Below are 24,423 nucleotides of genomic sequence, written 5' to 3'. Positions count from 1 at the left end.
TCAGAACGGCTTTCATTGTATCCCACAGATTCCGGTAAGTTGTATCTGCATTTTCATTTTCTTTTAGGTATTGTTTGATTTCTTCTTTAATTTCTTCTGTGACCCACTGATTACTCAAGAGTGTGTTATTCAGTTTCCATGTGTTTGTGGGATTTTTGCAGTATCTTTTATCATTAATTTCTAATTTCAGAGCGCTGTGATCCGATAACATGCAAGGGATGATTTCAGCTCTTTTGCACTTGTTTAAATATGTTCTATGAGCTAATATATGGTCTATTTTAGAAAATGATCCATGTACTGCTGAGAAGAATGTGTATTCTGATGTTGTTGGGTGGAACATTCTGTATATGTCTATCAAACCCATTTGTTCACAGGTATGATTCAGTTCTGTTATTTCTTTACTCATTTTCTGTCTGGTCGATCTGTCCCTTGGTGTCAATGGCGTATTAAGGTCTCCCGTTACAATTGTGTTACTGATAATTTGAGTTTTCATTTCTGTTAATATTTGTTTTATATAACTGGGTGCTCTGGAGTTTGGTGCGTATATATTTAAGATAGTTATCTCTTCCTCTTGGAGTTTTCCCCTTACGAGTATGTAGTGACCTTCTTTGTCCTTTATGGTCATTGTTGGTTTAAAGTTCACGTTGTCTGCAAACAGAATGGCTACTCCTGCCTTTTTTTGGATTCCTGCTGCATGAAGAATTGTTTTCCATCCTTTGACTTTCAGTCTGTGAGTATCCTTCTGGGTTAGATGGGTTTCCTGTAAACAGCATATGGTTGGATTTTGTTTCTTGATCCATTCTGATAGTCTGTTTCTTTTGATTGGTGCATTGAGACCATTTACATTAATGGTTATTACTGTTAAATGTTGTTTAATTGTAGGATTCTTATCTCTCTGCTGTTGCATCTTTATCTTTCTGTTCTGTTTAATTATTTGCTTTGCTTAGTGGTTTTTTCCTTTGTGTATCTAAACTGTCTTTCAATATTTTTTGCAGGGTTGGTTTGGTGTTCATGAAGTTCTTCAGCTGTTCTTTGTCATGGAAGTATCGTATTTCACCATCTATTTTAAATGATAGTTTTGCAGGATATATCAGTCTAGGTTGGAAATCATTTTGCTTTAGGATCTGGAATACTTCACTCCATGCTCTTCTTGACTTTATTGTTTGTGATGAGAAGTCTGCTGTGATTCTGATAGGTTTTCCTTTATAAGTGATCTGTCTTTTCTCTCTGACAGCTTTTAATAATCTATTCTTGTGTTGGATTTCTGGGATGGTGATTATTATATGTCTGGGTGTAGTTTTATTTTGGTTATGACTATTTGGAGTTCTATATGCTTCACTGATCCTGATGTCAGTTTCTGATCTCATGCTTGGGAAGTTTTCAGCTATTGCTTCTCTAAATATCCTCTTGATATCCTTTATGTTGTCTCCTTCTTTTTCATTAATCCCTATCATTCTTATGTTATTCTTCTTTGCATCATCTTGCAGTTGTTGAATTGTTGTTTCCTGATTCCTTGTTATTTTTAAAAGATCTTTCCTTTCCTGTTCACTTGCTGCAATCCTGTCTTCAAGGTCTGAAATTCTATCTTCACTTTCATTAAGGCGGTTTTTACAACTTTCAGTGGAGTTTTTTATTTCCTGTATATCTCTGTGCATCTGCATTATGTATTCTGTTTGTTTCTTATATTGCTCGTCTAGGGATTCTATCTTTTTGTTTAATTCCTCCAATTTTTTATCTGTGTTTTCTTTAGATGTATTTAGAATCTCTTTCATTTCTTTTATCATTTCTTCTTTTATCTGGGAAATTATTTCGAGTTTGAATTTCTTTAAAGCTTCCTGGAGTTGCTTGTCAACTTCAGTAGCTATTGTGTCTAATATATGAGGAGGATGGGATATATTTTCTTCTAAATACACTTCTCCTAGGGTTTCCTGAGATGGGCTGGAGGTTTGAGGTTGTAATTTGGTCTTTCGTTTTGTCATTTTCCTATATTTCTGTGTTTCAAGTGTTATTTGAAAGCCTCCTCAGGATCTGTTGAAAATCCCCTTCTATGTTTGCAGCTACTGAGACTCTGGCACCACTCTACCCCAGGCCATTGGGCCTGCAGAACCAATGGCCCTTCTCTGCTTGTTCAGAACTCCGCGGTTCCAGACAAGCTGGGCCTCAGGGACACTGTGCGCCCACCTGCCCCTTGGTAGATCCACAGCTCTTGGATCGCAGCCGGGTTAGGGTACTCACCACAGACCGCAGTGCCTCAGGAGCCTGTGATCCCTCCCTGCTTGCAGAGATATCCACAAACCTCCAGACAAAGGAAGGGCCTCCTGCGGGCACTCAGGATCTACCCCGCTCCTCCTCTGCACGCAGATGGCTATGCGCGGCTGGGCACAGGCCGAGGTGCCTCAGGAACCCGGGACCCCTCCTCCTCCAGACAAAGGAAGGGGCCTCTGCAGGCGGCTCCGGATCCGCGGAGCTCCTCCTCCGCACACCGATGGCCAGGCGCGGCTGGGCACAGGCCAAGGTGCCTCAGGAACCCGGGACCCCTCCTCCTCCAGACAAAGGAAGGGGCCTCTGCAGGCGGCTCCGGATCCGCGCAGCTCCTCCTCCGCACACCGATGGATACCAATTATTTATGTAGCATTGCATTGGGCCACATATTGTAAGTAACTGGAATTAAAGTATACAGAAGGATGTGCTTAAATTATATGCAAATGTTATGCAATTCTTATAAGAAATGGGCACCTGTTGATTTGGGTATTTAAAAGAATGTTCTTGCTGGGTGTGGTAGTATATGCCCGTAATCCCAGCCTTTAGGAGTCTGAGGCAGGAAGGTCACTGTGAATTTGAGGCTGGTCTGGGCTAGAAAATGATCTCAAGGCCAGCCTGTACTGCACAGTGACACCTTGTCTCAAAAAGACAAAAAAAAAAAAAAAAAAAAATTAAAAAGGGCCTCTGTGTATTCTGGAAGCAGCCCTTGAGGATAGTGCTTGAGGATATGGTTGTGCATGTTTTTCAAAATTTATTGAACTGTACATTTAAATTGTGTACATTATACTGTCATTTGCCCATTTCCTTCTTGCTTTCCAGGAACCAGTTAGCTATTAGGGAAATCAGTCCTTAATGTTAAAAGTTGCAAATGTTATTGCGGAAGTAAAATTAGTACTTTGAATGTGCTTTTTTACATACAGAAATTTTTTTGTGTGTAGCTTAATGATTAATCTGGATATAGTTTCTAAATTTTGAGTCATTTTTGGAGTAGGTTTTTTTCCACATCAAAGTTATAATTTTTTTCCCCATTTAGGCATAGCGATGCACCCCTGTAACTCCATCACTCTAGGAGAGTGAAGCAAGAGGATCACAAGTTTGAATCATGCTATGGTTTATGTCAGTGGCCCCCAAGCCTCATGCAATTATGGACTCTACCAAATCTAGCATTGGTGATTGGTTCATTGTCTAGCACTCGGATTGGTGGTGTGAGTGCTACACCCGCCTAGGGGTGGAGCCAGGATATGATGTAAGAGCGGAAAGAACGTGTCTCTCTTGCAAGTTTGTGTTTTGTCTTTGCAGCTGGCCATGAAGGGCAGTCCTCCATGTGACCCTGCTGCCTGGAGCCAATTATGGACTGAAACCTCAGAGAATTGTAAGAAGTAAACCTTTTCTTCCCTAACTTTGGGCATCAGTTATTTTGTCTCAGCGATGAGTAAAAAGTAACTAAAACAAACCCAGACTGGAAAATTTAAAAAGATTCTGACTCAAAATAAAAAATAAAAAGAGCCTAGAATGTATCTCTGTGTGGAAGTCCTGGGTTACATCTTTAGTACCAGAAAAAGAGTTTTTCCTTCCTGTTTTTTTTTTTTTCTTCAATGCTGCCATCTTTCAAATTTTAATTTTCAATCTGTTTGGAATTCATTTGTATATTGTTTGAGGTATGAATCAAACTTTATTTTATCCCAGAAAGCCTTAACATGCTATTTAATTAGTAGAATTTCTAATGTTCACCATCCTTGTATTTCTAGAATACACTATTCTTGGTCATAATATTATTTATATTATTCTTAAAAATATATTTTATTTTAGCTTATGTTTTATATGTATAAATATATATGTACACATATGTGTACATACGTAAATATATACTTGTGTAATTTGCTCTTATTTTACTTGTTATTTTGGCATCTAGTTTATAATTGGTCTACCATTTTTCTTTTTGAGTTTATTCTTTTATTACTTATGAACTTTTAAAAATTTTTAAAATTTCATTTTAAAGAGAACAAAACACAAAATTTCATAATAGGAGAATAACAATGGTTAGTGCATCACATACTATTACTTTCAAAGTACTTAATCAGAATACAAGATATAGGCATGCAAAAATTGTCCAAACAATATTAATACAAACTTTTCAACAGACTGAGAGAAATTATCATTGTAACTATCTTAATCATCTTGTATATACATATATATTTTTTTCTTTTGCCTTCCTTCTTTTCTCCTTTCCCTATCCCATTTTCTCTTTTATTTAGAATAGTCTATTATAAATTTTACATGTTATTTACTGTTATGGATTAAAAACTGATGGTCAACTTAACACCAGCTGAATTAAATCAGCATGGTTCTGGGGCTGGAGATTTAGCTCAGCGGCATAAGCGCCTGCCTTGCAAGCAGGCAGTCGTGAGTTTGATCACCGGTACCGATAAAAAGGAAAAAGACAAAAAAAAAAAAAAAAATCAGCATGGCACTGAGTATAGATGGCCCACCTGTGGAAAGCTGCCAGCATAAAAGGAGACGTGGAGAGGAAGAGTGTGGTGTTATGGGTTCTCCTAAGTGTTGTGTGGAGCCATCAATTCTCCTGGAGGAGCTTGTCATGGCCGCTTCCCCAATATGAATTCAGCCATCCTCACTGGAGGAGCTTGGCACCTTGTCGCTAAGAATGGCTGCGGTTTACTTTGGGGAAGCGCTGGTCCTTACTTTGAGCGTTGCTTCCTGGCTCTGGAGGAGAAGTGTCTGAGGTTTAATCTCCAGATTTGTCATGCTGGTTTCCTGATATGTACTCAACTGTTCTCATCATCGGAGGAGCTCAGGACCTCATTGTCACTGAGGGTGGCTGTGGTACTTTTCTGGGGATCCCTGTTCCTTATTTTGAGTGTCATTTCTTGCTGCACTGCAGAACCCTCAACCTACTGGCACAGATCCTTCACCTTCCTGGCATAGACTTTCTAGCTTCCACCAGTGACCTTTAGGCCTTCCCAGCACAGATTCATAAAACCGACTTCATGAGTTATTGTCATGGGCTCTAGGCCTCCAGTGGGACTTGAGAGAGGCACTGTCATGGGCTCTGGTTTCATGCAGAACATTGCTGTAGGATCTAGACCTTTCACTAGATTTTCATGGTCTTTAGTGTTGTGGAAAAATTTTCTGCCCTTTCTGGTATTTAACTCTGGGTGACCATCATAAAATAATATTGTAAGTTATGTGTCCTTTGAGAAATGCAAATTAAAACAGCACTGATATTTCATCTCACTCCAGAAAGGATAGCTGCCATCAAGAAAGCAGCTGATAACAAATGTGATATTTTTATACAATGGAATATTACTCAGCTATAAAAAGGATGGTCTTGAGGCCTTCATAGGAACATGGAGGCAACTTGAGATTATCCTCATAAGTGAAATAAATAAGAATCATATTTATAAATATCTCATTGTGTCACTAGTGTAAAAAGTAGTAAGAACTGTAGGAGTAATAAAACCTAAAATATGTAACTGCTGTTATAAAAAGAGAGGAAAAGAAAGTGCTCTAAAGGTTATAACTGCATGTATGTTTAAGTGTATAAAACAGGTAACTATATTACTAAGTTTTTGTTGGATCATTGAACAGAACTGTTTGCAGTCTCACTGTTTGAATGTCCACTTTGTATGCTTTAATTTTGTAACTTTAACAACTATTTCTAAGATGACAGTATGTAATTTATCAACTAGTGATTTCTTAGTGTTTTTTGGGGGGAGATTCTGTTTTGCTTTTTTTTCCCTTTAAATAAAATTTTCAAAAAAAATCCTGTGTCCTATATGTGATTGTTCTCCTTGCATCCCCTGACTATAACATTTACTCTTTCAGTTTCTCACACAGGGGAGACAATATGATGTTTACACACAGGCATCTGATTTATTTCACTTATGAGTATGGTCTCAAGTGTATCCATTTACCTATAAAAGTCTCAAATTTATCCTTCTTTATGGCATAGTGGTTGCTCCATTGTATAATACAACCACATCTTCCCTATCTATTCTTTGGTTGTTGGAGATTTGGGTTGTTGTCAAGATGTAGCTATTACAAATTGTGCCGCTATAAATATGATTTCTATAGTGGTTTCATTAGTCTACACTCCCAGCAACAATGGAGAAAGATTCCTTTTTCCTCAGCATTTGTTACTGGTTGATTTCTCGATGACAGTCATTCTTTCTGGAATGAGATAGAATCTCAGTGTTGTTTTAGTTTGCATTTCTGGAATGACCAATGATACTGGATTTTTTGTTCATATATTTATTTGCCATTTGTATTTCTTCATCTGAGAATTGCATATTCATCTCAGTTGCCCATTTTTAGATTGAGTCTCTAAATTTGAGGACGTCTAATTTTTTTCAATTCTTGATATGTTTTATACATAATCTTTTGTCTAAGGTATGGCTGGATATAACTTTTTCCCATTCCGTGGCTTGTCTTTTTACTCTGTTAGTGATTTCTTTTGTTGTGCAAAATCTTCTTAATAATGTGAGATCTCGTTTGTTGATTCTTTGTAGTATCTTCTGTGCAGTCTAGGTTTAGTTCATGAGGTCTCTGCCTACCCCATGTCTTCGAAATTTCTACTTATTTTCTCTTCCAGTATATTTAGTGTTTCTGTTTTAACACTGAGATCTTTGATCCATTTTGACTTTAGTTCAGTGCATGGCGATAGACATGAGTCTAGTTTTAGTCTTCGGCATGTGGAGAGCCAGTGTTTCCAGCACCATTTAGTAAAGGGGCTTTCTTCCAGTGAAGATGTTTGGCCCCTTTGTCAAACATAAGGTAGCTGAATGTGTTTGTATTTGTGTCTGCATCTTTTGTTCTGTTCCACTGATGCTCAAGGCTATTTTGGGGGGCCAATACCATGCTGATTTTGTTACAGAACCTTATAATATAATTTCAAGTCAGGGATTGTGATGCTCCCAACTTGCCTTTGTTGACCAGAACTGCTTTTGATATTCTAGCTTTCTGCTGGTTCCAAATGAGTTTTAGGATTTTTTTCTAATTCTATGAGATATGCTAATGATATTTTAATTGTATTGCATTAAATCTGTATAACAATTTTGGGAGTATGGCAATTTTCACTACATTGGTTCTTCCTATCCATGAGCAAGGAATATCTTTCCATTTTCTGGTATCTTCTTCAATCTCCTTTTTCAGGGTACTGTAATTTTTAATGTGTATATCTTCTTTTCTTAGATTGATTTCTAAGTATTTAATTGTTGGGGATGCTGTTGTGAGAGATGGGGTTTCTCTAATGTTTCTGTGAGTTTATTGCTTGTGTATAGGAAGGTTATTGATTTTTGAATGTTAATTTGGTATTCAGCTATGTTACTAAATTTGGTTATTAAATCTAGAAATCTTTTTGTGGAGTTTTTGGGGTCTTCTATGTGTAGGATCATGTCATCTGAAAATAATGATAATTGAATTTCTTCCTTTCCTCTCCTTTTTCCTTTTATTTCTCTTTCTTATATAATTGCTTTGGCTGGTGCTTCCAAAACTACATTGAATAGGAGTGGCCATAGTGGACATCCTTGTTTTGTTTCTGATTTTAGAGTGAAAGCTTTCAGTTTTTGACCATGTAGTATGATGTTAGCTGTTAGTTTGTCATAGATAGTTTTAATGAGATTGAGGTAAAGATCAGTTCTGATTTTCTGTAGTGCTTTCATCATTAATAGGTGTTGGGTTTTATCAAAAGCTTTTCTGTGTCTATTGAGATGATTATGTAATTTTTGTGTTTGGCTTTGTTGATATGGTGTATTACATTTATTGATTTGGGTATGTTGAACCATCCCTGCATTCCTGGAATGAATCCTCGTTGGTCATGGTTTACAATCATTTTTTTACACTTTGCTGTATTCTGTTTGCCAGTATCTTGTTAAGGATTTTTGCATCCATGTCCATTAAGGTCTATAGTTTTCTTTTCTGGTTGGGGCCTTCTCTGGTTTAGATATCAGAGTAATGCTTGCTTCCAGGCATGACTTTGGAAGTAATGCTTCCTTTTTCAGTTTCATTAAAGAGTTTCAGTATTTGCAGAATTAGGTCTTCTTTAAATTTCTTGTAGGATTCACCGGTGATTCCATCAGGGTTTGGGCTTTTCTTTGTTGGTTAGTTTTTATTTACATTTTCAATTTCTTTGGTTGATATTGGGTTAGTTAGAATATTTATATCTTCTTGGTTCAGTTTTGGTAATTTGTATGTGCCTAGAATCTGTTCTGGTGTGTTTTTCATTTTATTACAGTACAGGTTCTGGAAGTAAATGTTGCTAATCATCTGGATTTCCACAAGATCTGTTGTGATTTAGCCTTTCTATTCTTAATTGATGTGTTTTCTTTAGGGATGTCTTCTAGATATAGGTTGTTCTTTGTGTCTGTCCCAAGAACCTGTCTTCACAATTTGTGAAGATGACACTTTGTCTGACTGATCACCTAGACTTCTGGTGCTGGGTTGTAGTGATGTTTTGACCCCATACTATCATACAAGGGAGAAAAATGGAATATAACATATATGGAATCATGACTAAGTAATATAATTGACAATAACAATAATTTCAAGTACAGCTTAGCTACTGACAAACTGTGGAAACTATTACCCTGATATCTTTAACTACAGGAGCAAATTCAAAAGTTACTAACACAACCCATCAAATGCCATGTATTTGTATGCATTGATTTTCCTTTTAGTGGAATGATTTTACCCTGTTCCCGAGGGAGATGGGGCTTAAGATGGGTAAGAGACAAGAAAAAGTGATGAATGAGGTTAAATATAGTAGGATTGAGGATGAAGTCAAAGGATGGTCACCGGGGTTTTGGGAAACTGGAGGACACAGGAGGGAAAGAATGAAAGAGAAAGTGAAGGCGTATTAAAGTGGATCAGAAAAGAAAGAGATGAAGTTTACTCACATGACAGTGTGATAAATTCAAGAGGCAGCTGAGGAAGGAGAGGAAGAGGATCAGTAGAAGAAAACAAAAAAAGAAACAGAAGAAATCTAAGCAGTGAAAAAATGAAGAAAGAGCAAGAAGAAGAAAAAAAGGATAAAAATGAAACCAGAAAAGAGAAGAAAAACAGAACAGTGAAAAAAAAAAAAAAAAATGAGCCCCAAACCCCGGAAGTAACCACAGAATACAAAACAAAACAACACCTAATCAGACAGGAACAGGGTAGCCAATCAGGTGAAGAAGGGAGACTAGAAGTGGTAAAATTCCTTTAGTGTCCACAGTTCTGTGGTAGTGTCTAAGATCCCACAAGTGTGCTGTGTACGCCCAGCCAGGTTTTCCCACGGGTGTGTGCTGGATTTGGAGCTGATGTTGCCTCTGGATGTGGGGACTGAGGATGGTCTTCAACTGATGGAGTTCTCCAGGGCCTGTCGACACAGAATGGTGGCCACGCCCACTTCCGGTCTGTGTGTCTGTGCTGAATGTCAGTGCTGATCCCCCTAATTTATCAAGGGCTGGCTCCTTGGTGCTACTTCATGCTTTTCCATGCTGCTTGTCTTAAATGAACCTTCCTACGTACCCGTGCCAGGGCCTGGTCTTGCTAATCACACCTGCAAACACCAGCCAGGGTCTGGCCTGGTCTTGCTGATTGCTCTGCCTGGTCTCTATATTTTTTCTTTCACTGTCCATTTTGACTTTTGGTAATGAGGTTATAATAAAGCCATACAAAGAGTTTTTCTTCTTTAATTCTCTGAAAGAATTCTGAAACCACGTGGATCTGGTATTTTGGGGTGGTAAATATTTAACAAAAAATTTTTAATAATTACATGAATTTCATATGTTTTCTTGAGAAAATATTGTTAATTTCTATATTTTTCTAGGAAAACAATAACTTTTCCAATCTTTAAACTTAAAGTTAGTACTATTTTCTAAGAAATTAAAAAGTCAACTGCATCTCTTTCCTAAGACTGCTTGTTTATGTCATATCTTCTCTTTTTATAGCTGCCTCCCTGATTTACATTTAACCTTAGTGTATTGTGGCTGCATTTTGTCTTATCACTTAAGTTTCAGGATTAGAGTATAAAGAAGAAGGGCAAAGTCACAGGAAGAAATTACTCTTTTAGTCCTGCAGGGCAGGAAAGCTCAATTATGGCTTGTTTTCCTACACTGTAAAGCAGGAATAAATAAAATGTCTGCATCATGGGATACTATGAAGATCAAGTGAATTAATAAAAAAAAACATTTAAAATACTGTTACAGGAAGCTAAGTTAGACAGAAATATTATAGGTAGTCAGATAGGGCTGGACTCTCGGAGACCAGACAGCTTGCAACTGGGAAAGATACACGTCTCGCTGTGGGCCAGACTTGAGGACAGAAGATTAAGCAAATGCAACCACACCTTAAGTGTGGTCTCTATCATCAGGGATTGATAGTCTAAATAGGTACAGATCACCCTGAGGAAGCCAGAAGGAACCACTGACCGAACCCCCTGCAGGCAAAGACCCTGTTCTGTTTCATGCCCCCTTGCTATGTGACTTGCTTTCAAATTTAATCAATTTTACCTGAGCAATCACAATCTTATTGGTTGACCATAGTCTGTCCCATCTCATGCCCATCTTGTGACTTCCCATGTTTCTGCATTTTAAACCAATCTCACCTTAAGGGTTTGCTCTATAAAAATCCCTCAAAAAGGCAAGGTTTTTGGCAACTTACTCGGGACCTGCCTCTCTCCCAGACAGAAGCTTTCTGTCAATAAGTATATTCTGCTCTTAACCTTTGTTGTTCCTAAAATTGATTCTTCTATTTTAGAGAACACAAACTAGTACTGAACATCTAGTAGGCTGGGAGTTTCTTTCCTCTATATTATTACCACATATGAAGTTGTCAGTATCATGAGATGTTATCATTATGTGTATAGGAGAAATAAGTTCCAGACCCAGGTTTAAAGAGCTAGAAACACTAAAAATACGTTTATCATGGATTCATCCACACAGGACCCCAGATCCTCATCTCTGCTCCTACTAGTTCTCTCCTGATGAATGCTTTCTCAATCCCCATTGACAACTTGAATATCACAGAGCAGCTTGAATACAGCCATATCAAACATTCACAGACTTTCTGAAAGTTTCACTCAAATTTTACACAATCAGATTTAACATACAAGGCAGCGCTGGATTATAAGATGCCATAACGGTAGACTTCTCTTCATGCTTGATCAATGATTTTATTGCTTATTAAATAAACATTTAAGTGTCCATGATGTGTTAATCCTGAATGAACAATAGTATCAAGTCTATTGCTCTGATTAACATAGTTTAACCAAAAAAGGCACAATGTCACTTGCTTTAGTGTTTACATGCAGATTAGTAACCTATGAGTCTATTCACGTTGGTCAATCGTATGTTCTAGGTCTGTGTTACCCTTTAGAATAATATCTACTCTAAAGAATATAAAATAGAATTAAACAGCCAGTTTTTCTGTCATGTTAGGCACATTTCAAGAGGTCAATAGTCAAAATGACTATTAGCTACAGCCTTGGAAAACTGAATTCTAGAACATTTCTCCCCCCTGCTGGAAGTTCTATTAGACATTTACATTCTAGAAGGAGTTTCAGCAATAACTAAAGTAGCACTAGATGTTGTATAAGGAGTCCAGGGAATGGACCACCTTGTTCTTACTAGGCTGGCTGAAGGCCTATTGTTATGGCTAGTGTGGTTAAAAATAGTTTAATCTTTGAAGCAGGTTAAACAAATTCTTTGGAATGTTATTTATCCTGGGAACTTGCCTGGAAATTCCACAATTCAAGGATTCTGCATTAGTGAAAGCCAATGGATTTACTGTATTCCCTTGGTCAATCGTGAAGCCTACATTTTCTTTGACATTATTTCTGGCTAGAGATCACTTCCAACACCGCTGCTGCCTTCTATCATTGACATATCTGTTGGTATAAGTAATCGTCTACTTCCTGGTCACTATCATCCCTAAAACACTTGTCCACTTTGGCCACCTGCCTGGAATATCGCATTGAGCATTTTCATTGCTTTTGCTCTGTGAGTGATGTCTTTAGTAAAAGCACAATTTCTTCTCAATAATATTTGTCAGCCCAGCCTGGTAAAAATAGATAACTTATTGTGATGGTTTCTGTAGTACATGAATCAAGTATCAGATCTACAAATGATGAACATATCAGAGATGAAAGGACATTCTTTGGATGCACCCAGAGCAATTCACCCAATGAGGTGAAATTTGCATGAAGCCTGTTGAGGACGCCTCCTGTGCTTCTGGGTTGCTGAGTTAGCCAGACAGCCAAGACCACTAACACCTTTTCAGAGCTCCTGATGGCCAGGGTGGGGATGGCGGGGCGGGGCGGGGCATAGTCCCTTAGAGAATCAATCAACAGAAGAAAAGGGTTTTTTTTTTTTTTTTTTTTTGCCAAAATGTGCTTTTTTTCTCCTCCCAGAGTTGTGATGACTTGCTTGCTAACAGTTTGTTCTCTTCTGTCGACTCCAAACCTATCCTGGCCAGGTGTTATAGTCTTAAGCCAAGGATTTTTACCAAAGTCATGTCCCTGCCTCACCTTCCCGTCCCGGGGGCCTTATTAAAAAGGGAGCATGGCGACTGCTACTTTGTAAATGCCATTATTGTAACTACTAACAAGCTGAGCTAGCCAGAGAAGAGCTAGAGGCAGAGGACTAAAGGAAAGAAAGATCAGAAATTTCTGTCCGTCATCCCCAGGCCTAGGAATAAAAGACAGAACTCAGCATATAAAGAATATTTGCTGCATTTCCTGAGTATCCCATCAATTATCACATTTAATCTGTCACTCTGTCATTCTTGCTTCCAAGGTCCCCTCAAATGCATCCATTCGCCCATCCTGTCCCCTATCGTGGTGACCACTGCCTTGATGCTCAACAGCTCTCAATCTGGAAAAGACAAGTTTGATCACGTCGCCTTCTCAGTGAAACCTCTCTTGTTGCTTAGGACAAAGGAAAATGCTTCGTCAGGTCTACTGGACCCTACTTGCCTGACCTCTGTAATATTTGCAACATCTCCCGACCTCATTCCTTCAGCCCTGCAATCCTACCACACAGGCTTTTCTTCCCTCAATTTCCACAATAAACCAAACTTGTTCCTGCCTCAGGGCCTTTGCTCATGTGTTATCCTGTCCTCAGATCACCCCTCTCCCAGTTTCCTCTTGCCTAATAAACTCATGCTCATCTTCCATATATTAATTTAGTCACTATTTCCTCTTATGTGTCACTTCAGTCGTTACTCTGCTGTCCTCCAAAACTAGGTCATATTGAAGTTTTGCATCTATAGGTGACTATTTAACACTTCCCCCCAAAATTGTAAACTTGAGAGATAATATTTTTCTTTCACTTACCATTGCTTTCCCAGTTCCTAACAGTAAACAGGGAAATTGAGACATGAGTAAATCTTTGTTGACTGAGTAAATAATCAGGAACTTATTTGCTCTGGCAGCAAAACAGCATTGCATACTAATGGAGATGCAGAGGTAAGAGCCTTGGTTCAAATCTTGGCTTTGCTATTTGTTAGTCATATAGTCTTGGGCATGTTGATTTACCTCTAAGATTTAGTTTTCCCATCTGTGCAACGGGCATCACTATTGTCACATGAGGTTGAGGAGTCGGAAGACAACGTGAACTAACTGTGCATCTGGAAGGTTCTCCAGGAACTACGGATATCATCATTACTCAGTTAGAGACTAAGGGTGTGCTAAGTCCTCTGATGAGGCCACAGAGTTCCTCAGGAAGAAGTGACAAGCACTCAAAAGGAAACAGATAGTAACATTTTTTATTAAATATTACAGTGGATCAAAAAGTACAAAATATCTCTTGCCTGCTATGTGATTGGGAAACTATTGGCACGTAATACAGTATCAAAAGCAGTAATAAGTACAATTTGGAAAACATACAAAATTGAGTGTTGATAGTTGGCTCAGCATTCTTCTGGTAGTGTTTAAACTAATGCAAAGGTTACTCAATAACCTTTCCATTGGGAAACTATATAATATCACTGGGCCATGTTGCTATATACATATAATCACCTTACAGAGCATAGAGGTTACATAGCTGGAATCACCAAAAGTATACAATATTTACAACACAGTAAAGTTTAAAAAAGTATAAACAGCCAAGAGATTATGCTGCTATTTTTCAGACATATTTCAACCATGGGGAGACAAGCAGAATATCAAATACAACAGCCAACACTGGAGTTTAAGTGCTCAAGGTAATCATTGCAATGGTGTGGGTCTCACCAGGGCGAAATCGTTCCCATTTCTCTTTAAAATTGGGACAAGAGTAAAACTAGACCAGATGGGACTTGGCTGACCACCACCAAACATGACTTTGCGGGACAACAAGTGAAGAGATATAAATGGTTCTCTTTGAAGGCACACTACATAAAATATTTTTGTGGGACTACCTCGAAATTTCCATCCGACACATTAACACAGTGAAATACAGTACTTGAGAATTCATGCACCAGGTCAGAAAGTTGTAAAGTCCACACTGAGGTTTAACAAACCCTTCTGTATATGCCCTGATAAACAAGTGAACTTAAGAGCTTCTAGCTAGTAAATAAATAAGTCAGTCCTGTGGCAAAGATTACAAGTTCAAATCACTAGGAGAATACTTATTCTGAAACTCGGTTGGGCTTTTTTCTTTTCTTTTTTCTTTCTTTTTTTTTTTTTTTTTAATGTTGAGTTGTCACAAGTTAGACCAGAAGTTGCGTGGAAAGGTTTTTTTAAATATTATTTGGAATCTTCAAGTCTCCAATAAATCACAAACTTAGTGCATTCTGAATTGCAACATTTCTTGGAAGCCACACTCAGTAAATGGATTTATGACTCCATTGCCAATTAGATTCCACAGTTCCCTTACAGAACTACCAATAACAATGGTTTGATTGCACAAAGAAAGGCTTATGCAATTCCATTCAATAATAAGGCCCCTTGAACTCAAACAATGCAAACAAAGCCCTATTTAAGACTTTTTAAAACGTAGTTCTCAGCCAAGGAAGAATTCAATGGTCTTTTTGAAACATATCCAAGATCTCTGTTTGGAGTTTTAAAACAAATAACACACTGCTTCTGTTGGGAATGTGTACCCCCATCTCTCTTTATTTGTCCTGATGTTTTGCAGAGGGTATGAGCTTCCTCAGACAGAAACAGTGAGTCTCCTCTCGGAAGAGATGAGAAACACAAAAGCTGGACTATTTTAACATTGTTTGAAAATAGTGTGATCAAATTCCAACATGATGAAACCAGATTGAAACCACTGCAGTGGGGGACACCAGTGCCCCATATTACAAATGGACAGGTGAGATCCACGGAGGATGGCCCCCATTTTCTCTGAGAAAGGAACTCACCAAAACCACATCTGGTCTACCCCACATCTGCTACAGCGCCACCGAGTTTTGCTCTTCCCTGTCCTCTGATTCTGTGACCATTCAATCTAGTGCAACTTTCTTGAATGTGTCCTGGCCAGCATTTTGCCAGCTGGAATTGAGATTATTTTCCCCCCTCATTCTTGTGCAATAGCAGGATAATCTGCACTTACACATTTATAATCTAAATTCTACTAGTCTATCTATGGTTCTATTAAATATATATATATATATATATTATTCCACAGGAAGGTAAATAATTAATTGAAGCAAATGGAACTCTTAACACTGGATCTCTACATTCTTTTGTTTCCACCTTTGGATATTAAGTATGTTACATGGAATATTTGGCTTCATATCATGGAGACATTTCAATATAAATGCACAGCATGCGTGGCTTTGTGTAAGAGCCGCAGTTTCACTGTTACTGGTTTTATTTTGCAGTTGAGTTACCTATTTAGAAGTTGAAAATTGTCATCAATTTTCATAGACTTAACTATCTCAGAGGTAAAAGACTTGGTTAACTATGGTTCTAAAGTCTACTGGTAGTGTTGGGGCAGGGGGCTGTGGGCTTGGGAGTTCACCAAAGCAGTCTCCAGCAGGGATGGGCAGGAATGGGAAAGAAAATCCACTCCGTCCATTGCCTCTTAATACGTTTACAAAGCACATCCCTCTTGATGTGACAGCTTAGGAGCGAATGGAATAAAGTGGCAAGAATGACAGAAGGCATTCTCCACATCTTTGGACTGCCTGAACAGCTGGACCACTCATTTCCAATCCTAAAAGAAGTCAAGGTGGACGGTATTTCCAGGTATATGAAAGACCGTAGGCACCAGCCACATTCCGTGTGCATGTGCACGTGCACACAAAACCCACATCCTGTAAGCCCGAGAGGATGCCTTTCTTTTGAAATGGGTAATCCAGTATGTCTGTTGTCTCCAAAGATATAATCTGGAGGCAATCTTCAGGAGAATGACAAGAAACCAACTGATGTAGACAATGTGACTACTTATGACTCAGTAGGCTGAGGCCTGGGGGAGCTGTCTGGCAGCAGGCCTCCAACCACTCCGCCTCTGCTGGACAGTCAGCTCCATCCTCTTCCCAACCCCCCTCCCCAGACTTTAAATGGAGCAGTGCCAACACCAATGTAAGTCATTCTGGCTCCTGTTCTAATTTCTGAAATTCCTAAAATATCTGTGCAACCCACAAATATGTCCTCTAGATGCTGTTATTATTCAGCAGCTTGCTGCCAGTGAGGTTTTTGTTTTTATGATTCCTCTGGTATGTAGGACAGTTTCACAGCCTAGATAAGGTAAGTACAATGCTCAATATTTTCACATAACCCAATACTTCAAAGCAAAGCATCTGGCCGGGTAAGCAGTGCATAAGCTCTTTCAACTATGCCATTTATGAGGAACAAAATCCATAAATTGTGGATCTGCAAAGGAACGTTCTTTGCACAATTGTGTGCTCAACTGTTTCTTTTTCATTTGTTCCACTAGAATCAGTTGCTTCAATTTGTAAACAATAACTTTACCACCCGAAGCTGCTCAAAATGATAAGTTGTGGAAAAATTACAAATACACACCGACAGTTAGGACAATTAGTCAGCCTCTAAAACAAAACAAAAAATAAAACGAAACAAAAACAAAAGACCTGCAAACAAAAGTGATATTGTTTAATTAAAAAAAATAAAAGGGACAAAAAGGAATTGGGCAAAAAATGGAACTACCTGTATATAAATTAGGTGAGCAAACAGTGATACGGGTAGTTTTAAGAAGCAAATATATACAGTCAATTTAACAGTGTTTACTTCTCTGGTTTGTTTAATAGTGTCAAAATGAAAGATCTATTGAAGATTCACTATACATTGCATTGATTGAACTTGGAGAGTTTTATGAAAAGAAGGGTATCCCTTGGCTACATCTGCCAGTCTTTCTTGGCCCTTCCTTTGAAAAGCCTGCTCCTTTTTTTTTTGCCCAGGTTGCTTCCCGACCATCTGAACTCAGCTGGGTATATGTAAATCCCTTCTCCAGACCCACGTTCCAAGTGCAAAATCTGGAGGTGTGAGGACTTCCGTGTCGGAAGGGGGTCAAGACTGACCAGCCAAGGCTAGAACTGTCCCAGAGAAATCGGCCTTGACGCCTGGGACGAATCGTATCCCCAGATTAGAAGGAATACTGCCTTCCAGCTCTGCGAGCCATCACCCCAGGTAGGATGTGAAGCTCCATCAGCCATGCCGGTGTGGGACGCTGGGCAAAGCCGGCTTTACAGTTTCGTACTGGGATGTACGGACGACAGCTGAGAAGGTGGAAAGGCAGCTTGAGGATTTATAGCAGCTAAAGGGTAAATGCTGTTGTGCAAAAGGTCCCCATACGAACTTCCTACCGGCGTGGCTGCAGCCAAGTGTCTGTACAGCTGCTGAGAATTTGTCGGTGATGTAAAAATTCCTCTTTGCATCACAAGTGAGTGGAAAGCCAGGGGCTGCATGAGTGGAGAAAGCACAGTCTGGTTTTTCAAGTACTGCAGAGAGTGAGTGTACCCAGCTGGGAGCCTGGAGTTGAGGCCCGAGTTACACAGGTTCCCAGAATACAAACCTGGGAAGATGGGGGAGGACAGGGAGAGCTTGTGGCCTTCCGATCCTCCACCAGAATGCCCACCATAGGTGGTCTTGGTGCCTTCAGTCTCCTGCTCAGAGGCCTTCTCCTTCCCGGAAGCATCCTTAGCGGGGTCCAGGGGAGACACCGCCCGGGCCTTTTTCCCAGCAATCACAAGGTCCAAATCCTCCAGGCTGCGCTTTATGGGACGCGCGGCACCAATGTTCTGAGGGCTCATTTTCCGATGCAGGATAGGGTGGACCATGCCTTCCATCTTTCTGAAATTCTCCAGTCTCACGTGGTGAGGTTTCCCCGATCTCGAAAGAGATTCGGGGTATTTTTTAGGACCCGACATGGTCATGGGTGAGACCCGACAGGCTTTGGGGTGACAGTCTCGACTCTGGCTGTTGATGACCTGGAACTGGGAGATGCTTTTGCTCTCTTGGGGCTCTCTTGTGGCAGAGTGGGCCAGGCCCAGGACCTTACTGGTTAGTTTGTGTGGGTTCTTGGGGAGGCTCAGATCTGTGGGCTGATCATCCGTAGAGGATTCTGCTGCGGCCAACTTTTCTGCAGTCAGCTTTCTGTCTTGCAGATGAAGAGACGCGAGATAATTTACATGGAGCTTTTCCTGGTGTTTGTGGGAAGCAAAAGAACTGTTTTCCGACTCCCTGTACATGTCCCTGGAAGTGTACTTGGACGACTGTTCATTATGAAGGTGATGTTCAGTGTGTCGATACAAACTATGGAGATGTGGGGACGAGTAGAAATCTGCCAGGAAGCTTGGCATGTGGGAATGGGGGAGTGCCCTTTTCTCTAAGAGTTTATCCTTGCCCTCCTGAATTTCTTGCTTCAAAACATAGGAGTCAGCCAGGGAGTTAAGATGATGCTTGGAGAAGCTACAACGATGGGCATCCGATCGACTCAGTTTGTCATGCTTGAAAATATCACTGATGCTCTTCCTCTCCTCTGAGGACTTGGTTTTGAAACTCTGGACGTGCTGGATCACGGATGGCCGGCTGACTGCCATGTGGTCAGTGCTTTGGCTGTGGTGGGCCTGGGACAAACCGGAACACAAGTCATCCCGGGCAATCAGTTTCTTTTTGCTGATCAAAGGGGGTGGGGAGCCATATGGGTAGCTGCTGGAGAGACTGGCCCCACTCACTTGCGACAAAAGCTTTTTCTTGGCCAGTGGGGACATGATGCCTGGGTTGCCCCTGGAATAGAGCAGGGGTGTGTAATTAAGCCCATGGTTTTCATTCATGGGCCCAGTGAGGTCTTTGTCTTTGAACATGTCAAATGACTGGACCACCAGGACCTTCGGGGTCTGCTTTAGTGCATTGTGGATGTCATCACTGCCCAGCTGGTCGACCTTCACAGTGCAGTTGGCGATGTAATCTGCCATCGCAGGCAGTTTATCGTCCTCTAGCTCATTCTGGTTTGCCAGTGGTGGCTGTGTGGTGGGAAAGCCAGGAAAGGATGCATCTTGGAGGTCATTTTCAGTGCTCTCTGTAAAACAGCAGGATTTGGATTCCTGCTTTGTATCCACAGGAGCACCAGGAGAGGCCAGGGACTGTTTGCCAGCCCCAGGGATGGGGGCTGGGTCCCTTTCTGGGGCCAGGGGTACGCTGGGCAGTGGGGCCGCAGGTCCCTTCTCCCCGGCCTCCTCGGGCTCCTTCTCGCTGTTGGAACCTTGGTCTGTGTCACTGTCCTTTTCGGGCTCTGCTCTGGATGCCAGGGATCTTGCTGCAAAATCCTGGTACCCTTCTGCCTTTTTCTTCACATCTGCTGCCACAAGAGGTTCTGTGATGCTCTTCTGGTTTAAAGACTCTTGTTCCTTTTCCGGCTCTGATGAAACCTGATAAAACATTTCAAAAGACAGTCAAAAGAAAAGCCAAATACACTGACATGTTTTGCTAGTAATAAAATATTACACATAGCATTTTTCCTTGAAAACAGGCTTGTCAATCAGCTCAGTGAGTTTCCATGAGGCTTTATTATTCCCCAATCAGGGTTCTAAACAAAGAAACCTAAATTACAGAAACATTAGGGAAAATATGCATGAATTCCTTATGAGACACCTATCAAAATAACAAAGCTTTATGTACTGATGATATCCAATCACATTACTCCCTGATTCTAATATATAGTTTAATTCTAAGGTTGTCTTCCTGTCAAATCAGTCAATTATCCAAATAGGTTTTAAATTACATGTTGTGTTTTATGACACTTCTGGCAAAGAATTTTTTTAAGCATCTCTCTTTCAAAAACCCAACTAACTCCATGTGAACAACAAACTATATTCCTTGCCTTTCTTTGAGAGAGAAAATCCCATCTTACTCTATTCAATAGCATGCAATAACCATTAGTGATATTTAAGTGTTAATAATTTCTACTCAGTGCCACAGAACTTGCATTTAATACTAAAATACTGAAAAAAGTATGCAGAAGTAATGGTGGTTTGTCTCTATGAGGACAGAGGCCATTCTAAGTCTTCCTAGGCTACAGCAAACTATATTAAAGCCAAAAACGAAATTATCAAAATTCAGATAGTAAGTGACACCAAAAATATAGCTTTTCTGTTCATTGAAATAAATTATACTCGATCTGATGGACGTGTTTCACGGGTTCCTATTCACAGAAGTCATGGGCACAATTTGACCCATTAATAATATTGTGTAACCATGTAAGCTTTGACCATAAGAGGTCATTTTAACTTTTCACCTGTGCCCCAGCTGACTGATGAGACTTTTTAAAATTACTGCCATTCTTCCCTGACATGTCTTAGTGGGACAGTCATGAAACAGCTGTATTGAGCTGGTTTCCCATCCCACTTCTGTCTCATCTCTACAACTTTGTTCTCTGCTGAGAAATACATAACAATTACATTAGCATCTCAAGACTGACGGTGCTGGCTTAAGGATATGTAAGAACAAATCTTTTAAGGCATCACACCCATTTCACTGCTACAGCTCCTCACATCCACTTACGGCTATTTCTGCTTTTTAAGGATGTGTTATACCAAGAGCTCCTGCTTACCCCCCCCCTTTCACTAATAGCTGCCTTTTCTAGTACAAATATCGTTACTTGCTCTACATTAATAATCATCATTGGTCTCTTGAGCTTAAACAGTGCGTGGAAATATAGAAAAATGAATAAAGCAAGTGAAAAGGCAAATTGCATTTAATTGTTAATTTCTGATGGGGCTATAGTTTAAAGTGGGACTATGGGGAATGCTCAACCCCATTGAAATTTCTACAATCAAGGTTTTTAACTTTGCTGGAGTCTCATGCTGCGGGCTGTAACACAGGTTTAGGGGGAATCTTTGAAAGCTATGGTAAAAAAAAAGATGGCATTTATGATAAGCTTTAGTATGTTAAATGTAAAACAGTATCTTCTCATGGTAGAATCTGTTAAGTGAGGACAGTGGATTTGCCTACAAGGGTTTATCATTCCTCCTACCTCCATTTGGCTCAGTGTCTCTTGTCAAAACATCAAAAATTAAATAATGAAACCTATGACAAATCTAAATCCAAACTCCAAGCACTGTCAATGAGAAAAATATAGCCAATCTATATTTTAGGTCTATAATATAGGTCTATAATAACCTTATATTATATAAGTCTATAATAGGGGTCTATAACATAGGTCTCTGCTGGAGGTGAAGAGTGATTCTTACCAGGTAAGCCTTGAAGAAAGGGGATGATCCTATGTAGGTAAGATAACCTCAAATGACAAATTTTGAAATGCCAGACACTTAATACTCTCAGAGGGAACAGGTGGAAACTGTAGGAAATGGGGAGTTTAGCAGCTTTGGGGTGCCTCTGGGCTCTGAGGACCTAGGCTCCATGCTTGCTTGGTCATCCCCCTGGCTGATGGGCTTAGTTCACAAGCTGAGGATCCTCCCTCAAGTCACAAACCAACCATGTTAAACTTCACTCCCCAAATGGAGCCATACAAAGGTCAGCTGGGCCCCTGGACCTCAGCCTGTCCCCAGTAGCCTGGCACCACTGTACATGTGGTATCTAATAGAACTCATTGACCCAAAACCCTATCATAATTCACCGGGCCAATAAGATAAAGGAAGAAGGGAATGTAAGCCTTAATGTGGAATTTCCTTGCTTTTGGCCATTTAGACTGCAAACTTGAGCATGCTTACAGTGCTGTATCATCTTTGTTTTTTCTCCTTGCTTTTTAAATTAGCAGAGCCTAAAATAATTATGAAACTTACAAAAACGACATTTCTCTTCTCAGTATTAATACTATCTTCTTACTGAAAAGTCAGTTGGGTAAGTTAATATGTAGTTAGGAGGATGATGTGTGTGTGTGTGTGTTTTCAACTCAGTGTCTAATTGGGGAGTCTCTTATGTGTTCCTTATAAACCTGATTTTTAGAGGGTGGTTAATATCAGCACCAAAATTCCCTCGGGGGTTGAATCCTAGAACATGCTGTCTCCAAATGTGGCTGCTAAGTTTTTTTTTAATGGGCAGCAGGGTTTTTTATTATTCATGTTGAAACAGAGCCCAGATCAGCTTCCCTGACTGGCTGTGCGCTGACAGTAAAGGTTTCAACCAGAGAACTGTTGGGGGCTGTGGGAAGCTGGGGCTTGTTTTAAAAGGTTCAGAAACTACCTGTTAATATGAGAGATAATGACGGTTTCAGAGGAACCATTTCAAAATTCCCCTATAAATAATACGTACTTAAGATCTTGCTAACATGGTCTCCACCTACAGCGCAGCGGCCCATTACCAGAAAAAAATACATCTTGGAAGTTTTTAGGAGAGTCCTGCAGAGGCACGGCACAGTGACTTCAATGGTCTCCTCCCAAGACTCCCAAAGTCACACTGACTCCCAGGAAAGCTGGCTGTGAAATGGTCAAGAAGCCACGTTTTCCCGTGGAATCTCTGCTGAGAGCTGCAGCTGTAGCCTCTCGCAAAGGTGGAGCATTTGTTAATGATTTTCTGTAGGACAGTGTCATCTTTTCAGATCCTCTTTTCGGCTTATCCCATCCCACCCCATCCCCTGCCGTCCTATATCATCCCATGCACTGCATTTCAGCTCCTTGGCAGAAAGGAAGAGTCTATAAAAATCAGGGAATTGCCGAGGGCACCGTGAGGCTTGCAGCATTTATTTATTGACAGTACTGGAATTAGACCCTGGGCACTGCACTGCCCCCTCAGTTCTCTTTTTTAAATTGTTTTATTTTGAGACAGGATCTTGCTAAGTCTTTAAATTCCTCAGACTAGGTTCAAATTTGTGATCTTCCTGCCTCAGCCTCCCAGAGTGCTGAGATTACAGGCATGTGCTATCACGCCCAGTGAGTCCTAGGGAGTTTTTGATTTCCTAGTCTACTTATGAAGTGTGCGGGATCCAGCTGTGGATTCAGTTCCAGAACACCTCCAAGCAGGAGCAGGTCTCACAGAGGTGGCCTCCCTGCAGAGCCCAGCAACTCACCTCTGACGCATCCTGGGGCTTTGGTGCATTTTCTTTCTCTTTCTTGCTCTTAGACATTTCATGTTTGATGCGTTTGGTTCCTGATACTTTCGTTTTATTCTCATTCTCCTGTGAACTGTTCTCCTGTTTTCGAGGTTTGATTGGAGGCAAGGGCTTATCTTCCTCTCCCTTAATAAACCTTTCATAAGGTAGGATTAATCTAAAATGAAAGCAGAAGAGATTATAAATCAGCTGAGCCAGTCTAGAGTATAAATACTGTGGGAGTCTGCTTTGATTTCTCAGTACAGTAGACAGCCGCATGTATACAATGCTCTTTCTTGTACATACAGACTTATGATAAACTTCAGCTGATATATCAGGCACAATGAGAGATTAATAACCATAACTAATAATAATGTAGAAAAATTATCTTTAAAATTTTTGTCATGAAAGTTATGAGAGTGGTTCCTCTCTTTTGAACAAGTCAAGACAAATACATTTTAGTTTCAGACTGTGGTTGGCTTTGGGAAACCATGGAGGACTACTGTACAAGCCACTTGTTGAATGACTTAATTGCTAGCAACGTTGATACATCTAGAAACTGGTTACAATTGGTGATCTACTTGATTGGTAAAAATTGGTACTTAGTCACTTAAATACCTTTCTACAAGACTTCTTGGTTTCATTGGTCTATACACCGAGAATGCCAGTATCTTTGCAAACAAGGTTGAATATACCATCGTCACAGCCAAAAGCACTTGGCTAAGTTCCAACAACA

General features: G+C 40.0%; 1 protein-coding gene across 3 annotated transcripts in view; it reads right to left on the bottom strand.

Annotated features, from left to right (window-relative positions):
• Positions 1-14,004: 14,004 nt before the first annotated feature.
• The window catches only part of Arid5b (AT-rich interaction domain 5B), a 175,089-nt gene continuing 164,670 nt past the window's right edge, over positions 14,005-24,423 (bottom strand). For all 3 annotated transcript variants that reach the window (XM_023566736.2, XM_003473575.5, XM_005005302.4), the window contains 2 exons: positions 23,667-23,865; positions 14,005-20,070 (listed from right to left, as the gene is read on the bottom strand). In XM_023566736.2, the coding sequence (XP_023422504.2) occupies positions 17,887-20,070; positions 23,667-23,865 (2,383 nt within the window). In that variant the 3' untranslated portion in view covers positions 14,005-17,886. The remainder of the gene's footprint in view (positions 20,071-23,666; positions 23,866-24,423) is intronic.

The sequence above is a fragment of the Cavia porcellus genome, unplaced genomic scaffold (assembly GCF_034190915.1).
Source record: "Cavia porcellus strain 051 isolate PalLab524CR breed Dunkin Hartley unplaced genomic scaffold, mCavPor4.1 scaffold_28, whole genome shotgun sequence".
Lineage (NCBI taxonomy): Eukaryota > Metazoa > Chordata > Mammalia > Rodentia > Caviidae > Cavia > Cavia porcellus.
This window is presented reverse-complemented; position numbering and strand designations above follow the sequence as displayed.